General features: G+C 43.0%; 1 protein-coding gene across 1 annotated transcript in view; it reads left to right on the plus strand.

Moving 5' to 3' along the window:
• piezo1 (piezo type mechanosensitive ion channel component 1 (Er blood group)) overlaps positions 1-15631 on the plus strand; it is a 112764-nt gene that overhangs the window by 40636 nt on the left and 56497 nt on the right. The window contains exons 4-5 of the mRNA XM_072670990.1: positions 13362-13484; positions 15501-15543. Coding sequence (XP_072527091.1) covers positions 13362-13484; positions 15501-15543 — 166 coding nt within the window. The remainder of the gene's footprint in view (positions 1-13361; positions 13485-15500; positions 15544-15631) is intronic.

A 15631-nucleotide genomic window follows, 5' to 3' on the forward strand; every position in this document is an offset into this window, starting at 1 on the left:
CCTCTCCTCCGGACTGGAAGCAGGATGTTGCGTGGCTCTGTTATTTTAGAGAAAGCTACTTAGGAACGCCAGCGCAGACATCCAGATCTGTGGGAAGGTTTGATCTTCTCAGAGGAACGTGCAGAAGATCAGTCCCCAAAAAACACCACAGTGGGATAATGTTTCTTCACTGTCCCTCAAAGAGTTGCAGCCATTAGTCAAGTCACGTCAAGTCTGATTTATTTGTATAGCTTTAACAACTGTTGTCGTCACAAAGCAGCTTTACATAATTAGTAATTAATAAAAGACAGAGATAAAAAAGAAATAACGTAAGACATAAAGGATCAAAGACCCCCAGTGAGCCCCAACGCGACAGTGGCAAGGAGAACCTCCCTCAGAGCTGGAGGAAGAAACCTTGTGAGGAACCAAGACTCACAAGGGGGACCCGACCCGTCCTCCTCTGATCAGAACTATTTATTAATTATTGATAAAAATTACCAAACCATCTAAACTGTTGAACTGCTCTGATCATAATCATAATATAATAATCATGTTGTAGTAGAACTTAATATAGTCATGGCAGTGATGGTCAGAGTAATGATAGTTAATAGTGGTGATATTAACAGTGGCAGATTAAGAGTCCATTTAGGTTTTAACATGGTCATTAATCAGGTAGCAGTGGTAGGAGGGTGTGCAGCTGGTCTGGCATGGGTGGTGGTGGGGGCGGGGCCTGCTGGTTGTACTGGTAGGTGGCAGCTGGTCTGACAACATTGATCAGTCATCAGCACTGTAAATAACAGACACACACTTTAAACACAACGTCAGCACACAAGCAACCCAACAATAAATGTGATTTATATTTTACATATCTGATATGAATTAACCAGGAATTCAGGATCTACTATCAAAAATCCAGGATCCACTATGAATTATGTGGTAAATACTATAATTTTTTCAGTCTCTGCTGTTAATGACCTAATAACCGCTATGGATAATTTGGTATGCACTATGAATTATTTAGAATCTATCATGTATGATTCAGTTTCTATTAAATATCTAGTATGAATTATTGTGTATATACTATTACCCAGTATCCACTATGAATTATTCACTAACTACTACAACATAGTAAATAACATGAATGATTTCAGTATCTATTAATATCCAATATTATTAATTATAGTATGCTTAACTAGAAAGTATTCAGGATCCAGAAGAAATTATTTTATACATTATTCAGTAGGAGCTTCTATACTTTATTCAGTATCTACTATGGATGATTCAGTATCCACTTTGAATCATTTAGAATCTATTGTGAATCGTTCAGGATCCAATTTGAATCATTCAGTATCTATAAAACATCCAATATGAATCATTCAGTATATTACAATTACTATCAGCATCCAGTATGAATTATTCAGTAACTACTATAAAATATTTAGTAAATACTATTAATGATCCAGTAACCACTATGAATGATTCATTAGATATGAAATATCCTGTATGAATTATTCAGTATATACTATTAAACAATGTTAATAGATAGAATAAACAATTAAACTTCTTTAACTAAATTAACTAAATTATTCAAGATTCAGTATAAATTATTCTGGACAACTATAAATTATTCAGTATCCACTATGAATTATTCAGTAACTCCTGTGAGTCAGTAATCTGTAAAGTTTACTAAATGTTTACTTTACTGTAAAGTTATTTCAAAATGGGTGATCATATTTTTTAATGTGAATCATATTTCAATATTAATGGGATATTGATGGCTATTATTGACTGTAACTTGTTAAGCTATTGATTTTATGCTCCATTGAATATCTCAAGAGTGAAGTTCTTTAGGAAGAAGGACTTTGCGGTCTTGTGAGGTGGCGAAGTCAGAGCAACAGGTCCACTGGTCAGTTATTTTCCTTAAGTTTAAGGATTAGTCCTGGATCGGGAGAAAAAAGGTCCCGAAGTAAAAAGAAGCCCCATAGCTGTGAGTCACAGTCCCACCGGACTCGGCTGCAGGGTGGCCAGTGGCAGAGCAGGCTTGTCCTGATGCTGTGTGCACGTTACGTTTTTTTTTTTAGCTGTAAGCCCTGTATTTACCTGAAACCCCATACCTCACCCAATGGACGTGAGTGTGTGTGTGTGAGTGTGTGTGAGTGTGTGTGAGTGTGTGTGAGTGTGTGTGAGTGTGTGTGTGTGTGTGTGTGTGTGAGTGTGTGTGAGTGTGTGAGTGTGTGAGTGTGTGTGAGTGTGTGTGAGTGTGTGTGAGTGTGTGTGAGTGTGAGTGTGTGTGAGTGTGTGTGTGTGAGTGTGTGTGAGAGTGTGTGAGTGTGTGTGAGTGTGTGTGAGTGTGAGTGTGTGTGAGTGTGTGTGTGTGTGAGTGTGTGTGAGTGTGTGTGAGTGTGTGTGAGTGTGTGTGAGTGTGTGTGTGTGTGAGTGTGTGTGAGTGTGTGTGAGTGTGTGTGAGTGTGTGTGTGTCAGCGACAGGGGGGGGGATACCCTCCACACCGGTGTTGCCCCTGGAAAAACAAACAACCTTCGTGGAGCTTGTTTTCACGGCCTGCTGAATTAAAGCTACTCCGGTTATTTAACGCAGTTTTATACAGGTTTTTTTTCCTGTTTCCTGATTTAACTCATAAAAGAGAACATCTGAATTTACTCGCATGACTAAACCTGTAAGGATCAGGGCAGTGACTGCCTTTAACCCCTTCAAACCAGAACCACGTTATTTAGTTTCTAACCTTAAGGCTTATTTCTCAGAAACTGCTATGAATTTTAATTATTTTATGAATAGTTTTATAAATTTTGAGTAATTAATTTTTTTCAGTATCCATTATGAATTATCCAGTACCTTCTATAAATTCTACAGTATTTTCTACTTCTACTTATTTTCTAAGTATCTATTAACTACTATGAATCATTCAGTATCTACTATGCCTTACCCAGTATCCATTATGAATTACGTTCAGTAGCTACTGTGAATTATTTAAATAGCATACATTATTGAATAAGCTCTATAATTATACAGTGTCAACTACTATCTATTCAGTCTATTAATTTAATCAGTAACCACTATGAATTGTGCAGTAACCGCCATGAATTATTCAGTAACTAAGTATTCTCTAAGAATCATTTAGAAACTACTTACTACTTTATTGTTAACTCTCCACCAAGAATAATATGGTAAGTACTATGATTAACCCGGTATCCGCTATGAATTACTTCATAGTATCTTTTAGAAATGATTCAGGACCCACTATGAATTACTCAGAATTACTTACCGCTATGAATTATTCAGTACTTATTGTTTAGCGAATAGCATACATTATTCAGTACGCTCTGTAATTATACAGTATTAACTACAATCTATGAATTGTGAGTGTATCCATTATGAATTAGCTGCTGTAATTTATGTGCAATGTGAGCTCTGTAGTAATGAGAGTGAATAAATGAAGGTGAACCCATATACAGCCCCGTATAGGCATGAAATCAGATCATCCTTCATGATTTGATGCTGAGGGACAGTTGTTTTAACCTCAGAAATCCTTCATCCTCATATCACAGTGATACTCCAGCCTAGGAAGTGTGTGTGTGTGTCCGTGTGTAGCTGGTCTAGCTATGGGTGTCCCATGGAGCTGCAGTGGCCACTACATAAACCCCACCGCCCTTCTCAGCGTGGTGGGTTGTTATTCTTTCCACAGGATCAGGGCAGTGTTCTGTTACCCTTAGAGGGGGTGCACTGAAGTGCAGTGATGTCAGGTGCAGCCCCGCCGCATGTCGTGTTAACCCAGTTATAGACACTAATAGAAACACCCAGGGCATCAGAGCCCTCTCCAGATTTCTGATTCTCACTGCAGGCGCATCTGTCTGACTGTGCATCAGGCGATACACTAAATGGACGAAAGTATTGGGACACCTGCTCATTCACTGTTAGTAATAGTTTCTTCTGCTTCTGTCCAGTCCTATTCTATTGGCAGTACTTCTTTTCTACAGGGACCAGACAAGCTGTATGTGTATGTGTGTGTGTGTGTGCATTTGCACATCTGTGTCAGCAATGGGTGCAACTTAAAATAGCTGATTGGATTCACAGGCCTACCTCACGTGTCTGGCATGTCGCTGTTGATCTTTCCACAGGCAGGGATGGAGGCCTGATGAAGTGATGGCTGATAAATGAATCTCGGCCACACCTGGTCAGAATACACACTCTGAGATGACTCACTTGCTTACAGTTCAGCTCAGGGAGGAGAACGTCTGCTCATCACGAATGATCACGGGCGCCCGCGGCCGTTTACGCTTGGCTTAGCCTGCAGACGCCAATCGAAAGACCCGTCCAGGACTGTCTCCGCTCGGGCCTGTAAAAGCTTTATTTTACTGTTGTTAATTTTATGAGCTCGGTGGAATGTGTTACTGCCTTCCCTCTCGTCTCTTAAAATAGGATCCTACCACTGCGGACCAGAGGCCGGGGCGCGCTGTTAATTACACCACTGGTGTGCAGTTGGGCTGGAAGGCCACTATATGGGGCAGCAGGGGCAAAATTAGTGGGCGTTTATTTGAAGTGTAAAAATAGCTTGTTTATGTCCTTGTTTGGTTGCTTTTTTAAGTAAATTGGGAGGAAAGAGAAGCTGTAAGTTTTGTCTGACTGTAACTGAAAGTCAAAGGGGTAGGTCAAAGGTCAAGGTCAAAGGGGTACTTCCACTATGACCCAGGGGTCGTGAGTCGAATTCTGAGCAATGCCGCTTTGCCATCAGCGACCGGAGTCGGAAAGAGCACAATTAGTTGTGCTTATCGTTTCTGGCTGGGTAGATGGCGCTATCTCCTGTCATCACTCTTAAAGCGATGTTGGCCGGTGTCAGCAGTCAGCAGGTCTCCAGCAGCTGTTCTGAAAGGGGCGGTGTCTGGCTTCATAGGTATCGGAGGAGACGTGTGTTAAGTCCTTGCCCTTCTAGCGTCGGGAGCATTGCTAGTGCTAGGGGGAGCTATGAATGGGTTATGAGTTAATTGGCAGCATTAAATTGAGAGAAAAGGGGACATTTTATTATTATTTTTTTTATTATTTTACATTTTGAAACTGATACCAGTTTTTAATAAGGCAAAAAAATTCAGTAACCAATAATAGTAACTGGTATAATTCAATATGGTAAAATTTTGTTACCGAATTTACCCTGTGAAGGACTGGGGCCCTGTTCAATGGTATTCTTGCCTTGTGCACAATGGCCCATATCCACCCTGACCCTGAGCAGGAAGAAGTGGCTAAGAAGATGGATGGATGCATGGATTGACTAAGCTCTTAATAGTTTAAGGGTGTTTTCACACTAGCGTTTTTTTTTTTCGGGACCCGGGATGTTCTTGCTGTGAGACTTTGGTACATTTGGTTAAGTGAGAAATCTGTTTTGGAGCCCGGGAGTGGTCCAGAACACAGATCCCTGGTCCTCCTGACTCTGGGGGGCTTGCAGCCGACTGGTGCGGTCTGCTGCACATGTGGGAGCTATCTGAAAGCAAATCTAGTGATAATGAGCCCCAGTCGCCAAGGCCCTAAAAAGGGCTGTTAACTACATGAAGAACTTTGGTTCTGTTCTTCAGTCTGAAGGTTTTTCTGTTATTAAGGTCGTTTTTTAAAGCCATTTCCAACCATAGCATCTAATGAATCAGTTTATAGCAAAGGCTGCGTTCACATTACCAGGCTGGAGTGATCCAAATCTGTTTTTTTCACGGCTGTGTGGACATGTCAAATCCAGATCTTTTCAAATCTGATTTGAGTCACTTTCATAAGTGGATCTTAATCAGCTATAAATCGAATGTGTGCATTCGTACCGTTACAGCAACAGATTAATCCACATTGCAGACAGATACATTTATAAATGTGAACCGTCAAGACAAATTCAGTTCAGTTCAGATTTATTTCTATTGCGCTTTTCACAGCGATTGTTTGTCACAAAGCAGCTTTACAGAGATCCAGGTCCGAGCCTCTTTTGTGCAAGAGAAAGATTCCCACACTGAGGGGACAACACTTCTGAGAAAGAACCAAGACTCAAAAGGGCAACCCATCCTCAAGGATCCAGAGTAGGACAGCATCGCAGCTGACAGCAGGGTAGTGGAGAGCTGGGTCGGGCAGTAGCTGGACAAAACAGTAGGACCAGGGCATCTTAACACATGGAAGAGATAGAAAGAAAGCAGAAAGGAAGAGAAAAGCAGAGAGGGTGGGAGGACTGTGAGAAATATTTGCAATATTTTAAGTTTACACAGTGGCAGAGAGTCAGCTCCAGAGGGCAGGCAGGCAGCAGCACTAATTACATACCATACCTTTGACCTGCATAATGATATTGTATGGAAAGTCCCATTACATAATTTTTAGTTACCAAAAACAGCTCAGCTTTTTTGCTTCACCGCCCAGCGAGCCGACGTAGGGAAGGCAGTTTCACTTACTGGATGGTTGAGTAAGTGAGTGACTGACAAACCTTGATGAATCACACATGTGTAAGAACTGCCTTTTGTTTGCCTCAAAGACATCGTCTTGTACAGACAGTCTAAGGACTTCATTTTACCACAAAGCTAACAAGTATCTGTGCTGCCGAGCATCGCTGCCATGCTGACCATGGGCCGAGCATTGCTACCGCATGGGAAAATCGCTATCGTGGCGCCCGCAGACCTCAGCCAGCATCACAACCACAGCTTCCGTGCAGCCAATGGTGGTCCAGTAAAACTAGGCTTGCCTGAATTTTCTTGTCTTTGTGTTAAAACAGACTGGTCTAACAGGCAACCATGAATTAAAGGCAGGGAACTCTAAACAAAGGAGTACAGGCCTGACCACTTTAAAGTTATGCTCATCTTTGCTGGACAATCATGCGGCCTTCAAAGAAACTAAAAGAAGGTGATCAAAGACCCAAAACAGAAAAGAAAGACCTCGGCGGAGATCAGGGGTATTGTTCCCAAGAACAATAAAGGAAGCACATGAAGCTGTATACTCCCTTGTGCACTCCCTTGTGCACTCCCTTGTGCACTCCCTACTGAATCCTTGCACCACCCTCTACCACATGCATATCAGTACAGTACAACTGTAGCCTTTTGTGTTTTAGTCATGTAGGATTGTCCTTAAGGTTTTGCTTAGTGGACCAAAGCCAGGTCAGCTAATTTAGCCCAGTGTTTGACACCCCCACCCAACCGCCCCCCATGATAAACCTTAACAATTGGAAGCAAACATCCAGGCCGAGAGCTCTGTCAGAAGCAAGGTTGATGGCAGCAATGATCTGGTGGTTGTTTTGAGAAAATATTATTTTGTACACTGATATTTTACTACATTTAAGTAGTTATTAAATAAATGAAATCAAATAGGAAATATTACATAGAAATATAATTTTTAAATTAGCAGTTTAATTGCAGTAAAGCAGCTCCCGGGCTCCCCCTACAGTCAATCAGTGGAATTGGCACTTCTCATAAAGGACATGCCTTACACCCGCATTTCTGGACAAGCTGAGAGCTGCGTTTAAAGTTAAAGAAGCATGTGGGCTGAGGCGGTAGAGTAATACTACAGACTTTTACACTAACATGCCATCGGGCTACCCGTGTTACATGGTTCTTGCGAGCGAATTCCAGCCCACTTCTCCAGATTTACATAGTGTAGTACCAGCGTTCTGACCAGGTGCTGTTCTCCCTGTTACAGTCAGTGGAGCATCCCAGTGATTCTTAAGCTGCTATCTTAAGATTTTATGATGGTCAGGTAACGGCCAGTGAGGGAGCTAGGAGGGGGGATAAAATCCAGGAGCTGTGGCCTCATTATGAATACAATGATATGAATTTTAAATATCTGAATTTTGACATGCTATGGGTACGGCTAACATTCTGAGATTATTATTATTATAATTATTATTTTATTCATTTTCAGACACTGTTAGAAAAAATAAGGTGCTAAAAGGGGTTATTTTAGTGGTTCCATAGAAGAACCGTGTTTAGTACCTTTTTTTGTAAAACAGACCTGAATATAAAGGTTCTTTATGAAACCAAAAGTGTATCTTCTACAGCATTGCTCTAAGATTTCTTAGTAGAACTTCTTCTTCTTATATTTAGGAGGTTAGCTAGCCTCAGCAATTACACAGGAACTTCACTGAGATGGATAACACTGATGATCTCCACCCTCCAACTCCTCCAGCTGCAGAAATGACAACTCCTCGATCTTGATTTGGGCCGGTCAGAGGAGTGACTGCTTTACTGCCTTTAATAGAGAACCTCAGTGCTCTGAACTGCCCCGCCCCAGTCAGGAGACCTAATAACACCCCCCTCCAATTCCCTCCCCTCGGCAGTAGCCTAGCCTTGACGCCCTGGTGTTGAGAGGAGTCGTCTGCTCTAAATCTGTCTGGCTGAAGTGTGGCTCTAAGTGGGCGGTCCTGGCCTTGGCCTCATATCATATCATATCATATCATAGTATCTGCTGGGCTTAAGCCCTCGGGATGGAGCCATTAGCGGTTTAGCATGTGTGCGTCTTATGTGTGTGTGTGTGTGTGTGTGTGTGTGTGTGTGTGTGTGTGTGTGTGGAGAGAGAGATCTGACCTATTTATCTATTTATCTATGTCTCTCCTGGGAATTCGCCCCGTCCAGCACTGAGATGGAGCACAGCGTAGCAGTCTGAGGAGATTGTGCTCCGTCTTCTCCGTCTGCAGTTCTGCCTTTTTAACCTGAAGGGTTTGAAGTCAGCAGAGACTGAGTGGAGATTACAGAGCTCTTAAAGTAGCAGGCTTTGCACTCGTAGCTAAAACGATGGGTAAGACAGACCAAACACTCTCAAAATACTGCTCTGAAAAAGGGTTCCTCTGCACAGCACCATAGAAGAACCTCAGTAAGAACATGCTCTTAACAATAAAGGTGCTTTGATTAATGCCACAGAAGAAACACTTTTGATCTACACTGATCAGTATTAGCACCACTGACAAGTGCAGTGCAGTGAAGTGAGGAACGCTGATGATCTAGTTCCAGTGACCGTGTGTGTCCTAGCAGGGTGGATCTATTAGGCAGCAGGTGAACAGTGAGTCAGTTCCTGAGACAGTGTGATGTTCTAGACGATGACTGGGTCATCAGAACATCTCCGAAACATCAGGCAAGAACCAAACTGTGGGGTGTTCCCGGTATGCAGTGGTCAGCACCTACCAAAAGTGCTCCAAGGAAGGACAACCGGTGAACTGGTGATAGGGTCCTGAGCATCTAAGGCTCATGGATGCTCATGGAGGCCACACCCACCTCACAACTTACAGGACTTGAAGGAGGATCTTCTGCTAAAGTCTTGCTGCCAGATGCCACAGCAGGACACCTTCAGAGGTCTTGTGTAGTCCATGCCTTGAATGGTCCGGTCTGTTATGGCAGCACAAGGGGCACCTTATTCAATATTAGGCTGGTGGTACTAATGTTATAGCTGATCGGAACTGTGAAGAACCTGAGAAACCTGGAGGAACCGAGCTCTGTTCTTCAGACTAGCTCACCAACAAGATCTCACTACTTTCTTTCTTCAGAATGAGAAGCTCTTGTTTCTCCTTTTTACTGGATTTATCTTCACCTGCTTTATCAGTTCTGATGAGATCTGGAGCTTCTGCAGTAGAGACTCTCTCACTGTTGAGAGACGGTGGGGGGGGGGGGGGGGGTTGAAGAATGGGATTAGGGGCCTAAAACCTCAGTACAGTTCTGTAGGTTCTCTTCCAGGTCTGCATTAGTTTTTTTATAGCTCTTAAAGTTTTATTGTCCTGTTCTGGTGCCACTGGTCACAAGTATGACTTAAGCACCCCCCCCTCCCCCACCCACACACACACACACACACACACACACACACCCTTCACTTTCAGTTCAGCAGTACAGATCTGGGCTTTTGAGTTGAATGTAGTTAACGTAAGAGAGGCAGTTCACCTACAAACAGGCACTTAACCCTCAACCCACTGTTCAGTGAAGCCTCGCTCTGCTGCAGCTCCCTCCTCGGCAGGCTCGTGTGCTATTCCTGTACTTAAGAGCTGTGTGTGCTTTTAATTGGAATTGGTGACTGCGGGCAAATGAGCCACAAAACGACCCTCTCCGCCGGCCACAAAGAAAAACACGGCCATTAAAACACAGTCAAAGCCCGGCTTAGACACAGACTCTCTGAAACGGCTTCATTTCTTTAACATCTCCATTCTGCTCACACACTGGAACCTAAAGGCCTGTCAACCAGGTGCGTGTGGGCAGCAGGAACTGGGGCTGAGGCTGGCCATTCTTTACAGTATCTAATGTTTAACAAGTGGGGCTTATAAAGCAATATAATAATAATAATAATAATCAGTCTGTGTTTATTTTAGTTATAAAATTTAAGTCCTGTTCACACAAACTGTCTACTGTTTAACAAATTGGGCTCATAAAGCTATATAATAATAATAATAATAATGACAGGCAGACATGTTCCCACTTCCAGGCAGTGGCTAAGCTACTGACCTGCTATCTGGTCAGTAGGGTAACACTCTTTGCTCAGTGGTTGCTATGGTATACCTGGTGGTTTCTATAAGATTGCTTAGCATATCCTAGTTAGTTACTATAGTGTTGCTAGGTGGTTGCTATGCAATTGCTTAGTGGCTACCTAGACAGTTGCTGGTGTAATATGCTGGTGGTTGCTGTGGTACCACTTGTGGTTGGTTGGGTGTTGGTTACTAGTGTGTTTGTGTCATTCTTACATAATAATAATAATATTAATAATAATAATAAATCTGTGTTCATTTTAGTTATTAAATCGAAGTTCTGTTCACACAAAATGTCTAATGTTTAACAAATTAGGCTTATAAAGCAATATAATAATAATAATAATAATAATAATAATAAATCTGTTTGTTAGTTATACAGGGATCTGGATAAAGGAACTTTAAATAGTAGGCTCATAAATCTGAGGTGTTTTGAATATATAATATATTTGATACCTGATAAATATTCATTTTAAATGCAGGCACTAAAAGTATAAAAATAACAGATTGAATAAGATTCATATTATTTCATCATATAATTAAATATAATTAATCTATTTATTTTAATTTGTCATTTTAATTCATTAGTTAATAGTGATCCGAGTGACCGGTAGCTTATTTGTAAATAAGGTAAACCAGCAGCCAGAAGGTCATGAGTTCAAATCCCGTAGCCGACTGTGTAGTCCTGGTTGTGCCCTTGATCAGGGCGTGCTTCTCTGCTGGTAATGCTGTAGGCTATAATGAGCCATATATAGTTTAATCTCCCCCTTTTTTTAATTACCGTTGTTGCCGTAGCCGACGCTCATATCGCTCGGACCGCTGCAGTAGAACGGAGTGCGTCTATCTGCTGCTGAGGTCCAGACTGTGTTTGTTCCTTTGCGTTTTACTGGGAGTCATTTTTAACCTCCATAATAGGAGATGACAGTTTTATGGACAGACGCATCGCAAACACCTCCTCTGTGTGGGCTCTGTGGTGAAAGCATGGTAAAGGATACTGGAGGATGATCCTGCTGCTGGTCCTTCCTCTCAGCTTCACTGCGCTCACTGTGCTGCTCAGATGAATTAATCTACCCATGTGTTGCTCATAAAGGCTTTATTAGTGGCTGCTGTTGACGAGGTTGGACGAGCTTTATAGAACGCTGGTAAAATTCCCATTTAGTCCTGCTGAAAAACACAGAGCAGATCCAGCATGTCTTGTAGTCGTCTTGTTGGATCTGGATTATATTGATCTGGTGCTGGTTGACCAGAGTATCAATGTTCAAAACACGACAGAAGCTGGTTTAATGTGAGCTGCGGAGCTGGTTGACCGGTCTACCAGTGTATAGAATACAACACATGCTGATTTATGCTGGTCTGGGTACTGGTGTGGTACTGGTTGACCAGCATACCAGCTTTCAGAACATAACTTGTGCTTGTCCAGTACTGGTTGACCAGTATTCAGAACACTACCAATGCTGGTTTATGTAGGTGTGGTACTGGTGTGGTGCTAGTTGACCAGTCTACCAGTGTTTAGAACAGAACTAATGTTGGTTTATGCTGGTCTGGTACTGGTGTGGTACTGGTATGGTACTGGTTGACCAGCATACCAGCTTTCAGAACACAACTAATACTGGTTTATATAGGTGTGGTACTGGTGTGGTACTAGTTGACCAGTCTATCAGTGTTCAGAACACAACTAATGTTGGTTTATGCTGTTCTGGTACTGGTATGGTATTGGTTGACCACTCTACCAGTGTTTAGAACACAACTTATGCTGGTTCATGCTGGTCTGGTACTGGTGTGGTACTGGTTGACCAGTCTATCAGCGTTCAGAACACAACAGAAGTTGGTTCATGCTGGTCTGGTACTGGTGTGGTACTGCCTGACCAGTCTACCAGTATTCAGAACACAACTATTATTGATTTATGCTGGTCTGGTACTGGTGTGGTACTGGTTGACCAGTCTACCAGCTTTCAGAACACAACATATGCTAGTCTTATACTGGTTGACCAGTATTCAGAACACAACTAATACTGGTTTATATAGGTGTGGTACTGGTGTGGTGCTAGCTGACCAGTCTACCAGTGTTCAGAACACAACTAATGCTGGTTTATATAGGTGTGGTACTGGTGTGGTGCTAGCTGACCAGTCTACCAGTGTTCAGAACACAACTAATGTTGGTTTATGCTGGTCTGGTACTGGTTGACCAGCTTGCCACTGTTCAAAACACAACACATGCTGGTTCATGCTGGTCTGGTACTGATATGGCACTGGTTAACTAGCATGCCAGCTTTCAGAACACAATAGAAGATGGTTTATGCTGGTCTGGTACTGGTGCGGTACTGGTTGACCAGTCTATCAGTGTTTAGAACACAACTAATGTTGGTCTGGTACGGGTGTGGTACTGGTTAACCAGCATGCCAGCTTTCAGAACACAACTAATACTGGTTTATTTAGGTGTAGTACTGGTGTGGTGCTAGTTGACCAGTCTACCAGTGTTCAGAACACAACACATGCTGGTTCATGCTGGTCTGGTACTGGTGTGGTACTGGTTGACCAGCATATCAGCGTTCAGAACACAATAGAAGCTGGTTTATGTTGGTCTGGTACTGGTGTGGTACTAGTTGACCAGTCTACCAGTGTTCAGAACACAACACATGCTGGTTTATGTTGGTCTGGTACTGGTGTGGTACTAGTTGACCAGTCTACCACTGTTCAGAACTCAACACATGCTGGTTTATGTTGGTCTGGTACTGGTGTGGTACTAGTTGACCAGTCTACCACTGTTCAGAACACAACTTATGCTGGTTTATGCTGTTCTGGTACTGGTGTGGTGCTGGTTCCCTACCAGTAAAATAAAAACATGACTGACTACATAACTAATTTCTTCATGACTCACTGTTCCTCTGTTGCTTCTCTAATTAGCTCTCTCTTCCCTCGTTACAGGACACACCGGGCGGTTCATCAAGGCTTTATTCAGCACCAGTCTGCTCTTCCTGTTGGCCCACGTCTGCTTCCAGATTTGTCTCTACACTGTCCCGGGCCTGGACGATGAGCTGGGACACAACTGTGAGTGACTCCAGATCAGTGACCCATCACTTACACTGTCCGCAGACAGTCAGACTTTCAGAGTTTCAGTCTCTGGACTGAAAGTCATGTGAAAAAGTTAGGACATCCCATGAGAACATATTTAATTGTCTGGACGTTTGATCTTCATGTGATCAATAATGTGTAAAATCAGAACCAGCTGCAGAACATCAACTGCAGATGATCAGAACATGGTTGGAGAGGATTATTCTGGAGGAGTCTGGAGTCTTATTTAAACCTCAGATGTTTAGTCTGGTCTGATCTTGGTTGATGGTTGAAGTGAGGGGTGAAGAAGATCACCAACATGGCCAGATCCAGAAAGATCTCCGAGGCCTTCAGAAAGAAGGGTGGAGATGCAGAGGTGTCTGGGAAGGGGTTTCAGAACAGATCTCAGAACTCTGGCAAACTTTAGTCTTGCTCTGATGTTGGCCAGTATGTGATCTTAGGACTGCTGGAGTCTTCTTCACTCATCTTGAGGTTCTGCTCTTGGGCTGAACTTGCTGGGACGTCCTGACCTGGCCATGTTGGTCAGCTGGTCCACTTGTAAATGATTGAGTGGACAGTGGAACAGGGGCTGATCTCTAACTGTTCTGAGATCTTCTTAAACCCCATCCCAGACTCTGCATCTCCACCTTTCTTTCTGAAGGCCTCAGAGAGCTCTCTGGATCTGACCATGGTGATCTGATCTTCACCCCTCACTTCAACCATCAATCAAGATCAGACCAGACCAAACGTCTGAGGCTTACATAAGACTCCAGACTTCTCCAGAATAATCCTCTCCAACCATGTTCTGATCATCTGCAGCTGATCTTCTGCTCCTGCTTCTGATTCTACACATTTGAAGGAGTAATAAATGTTGTGGGGGTTCGAGCTTTCTCCTCACAGGAAAATTAGATTCCTATTAATTCCATTTATTTATAAATGATGATTAAGGGAATTTCTTCAGTGTTTTTTAAGTCTGATTAGCTCCATCTCTCACATGTGTAAATGATTTAGCCACGTAGCTTTATGTGCCTGAATGTGAAATTGTTGAGGGGGAGGAGATAAAAGAGGAGGAGGAGGAGGAGAAAAGTGCCCCAAGTGATGCGTAGAGAGTGTTTTAGTCATCACTGCTTTCCTATCGTTTCTACACACATTGAAAAACACACAGGCCATTGAAAAGCAGCTCAGGAAACAACACACACACACACACACACACACACACACACACACACACACACACACAATAGCTCTACAGTCATGCATGTTAGTCAGTGACTCATATAATGATTCGCTCTAATTTACGGCCTCTTAATGCTTCCACGACATCACAGTCCTCTCTGTACACCTTTCAGCACATAGGCCGGTACTCTGACAGTCCCAGCTTCCCTCCTTCTGCGCTGCCGAAGCCGCGGCCGCAGCCATTAGCCGCTCTGATTTATTTCTGTGTGTGGTTTGGACTCGCCGCCTGTTTTTCCCCCAACAGTTCGTCTTGAAGGAGCTACAGGAATGGAAGAACTCTCTGCAGGAGTGTGTGTGTGTGTGTGTGTGTGTGTGTGTGTGTGTGTGTGTGTGTGTGTGTGTGTGTGAAGCGCTGGGAGTGAGCATGCCTGAGAGCGTGTGCCTGCAGCCCTTTGGCTGACTCCCTCCTGAGGGTTGCAAAGGCCCATGGGAATTACTCTGGAGGCTTTGCCTCAGCCTGCCTTTGTTGCCTTTGCAACCCCTAGTGAACACATACTACACTATATAGGCAAAAGTATTGGGACACCTGCTCATCCACTGTTTATTCTGAATTCAAGGGGGGTTAAAAAAAGAGCTGATCCTGCTTTTGTTGGAGTAACTGTCTCTACTGTCCAGATTTTAGATGGAGATTAGGTCACACAGGACCAAGACATCAAGAGATGGCCAAATGATCAATAAATGATCAAAGTCTCAGTCCAAGTTCTCCTCTTCTCTAATCTAGGGCCCATGTTTAGACGAATGTAACGCAGTCTGACATTTGCATGTTTGTCTCGACAGGCAGCTCCTGGGAGAAGCTGACGAGGCACATTGGAGTGTCCAGGTATGTAGATAAGCATGAAGGCCTGCACTCACACCCTGCCAATCCCTCCTAAAATAAAAAAACCCAGCTCAAGGCCAGCTTCTGCTGG

This window comes from Salminus brasiliensis, chromosome 25 (genome assembly GCF_030463535.1).
Source record: "Salminus brasiliensis chromosome 25, fSalBra1.hap2, whole genome shotgun sequence".
NCBI lineage: Eukaryota > Metazoa > Chordata > Actinopteri > Characiformes > Bryconidae > Salminus > Salminus brasiliensis.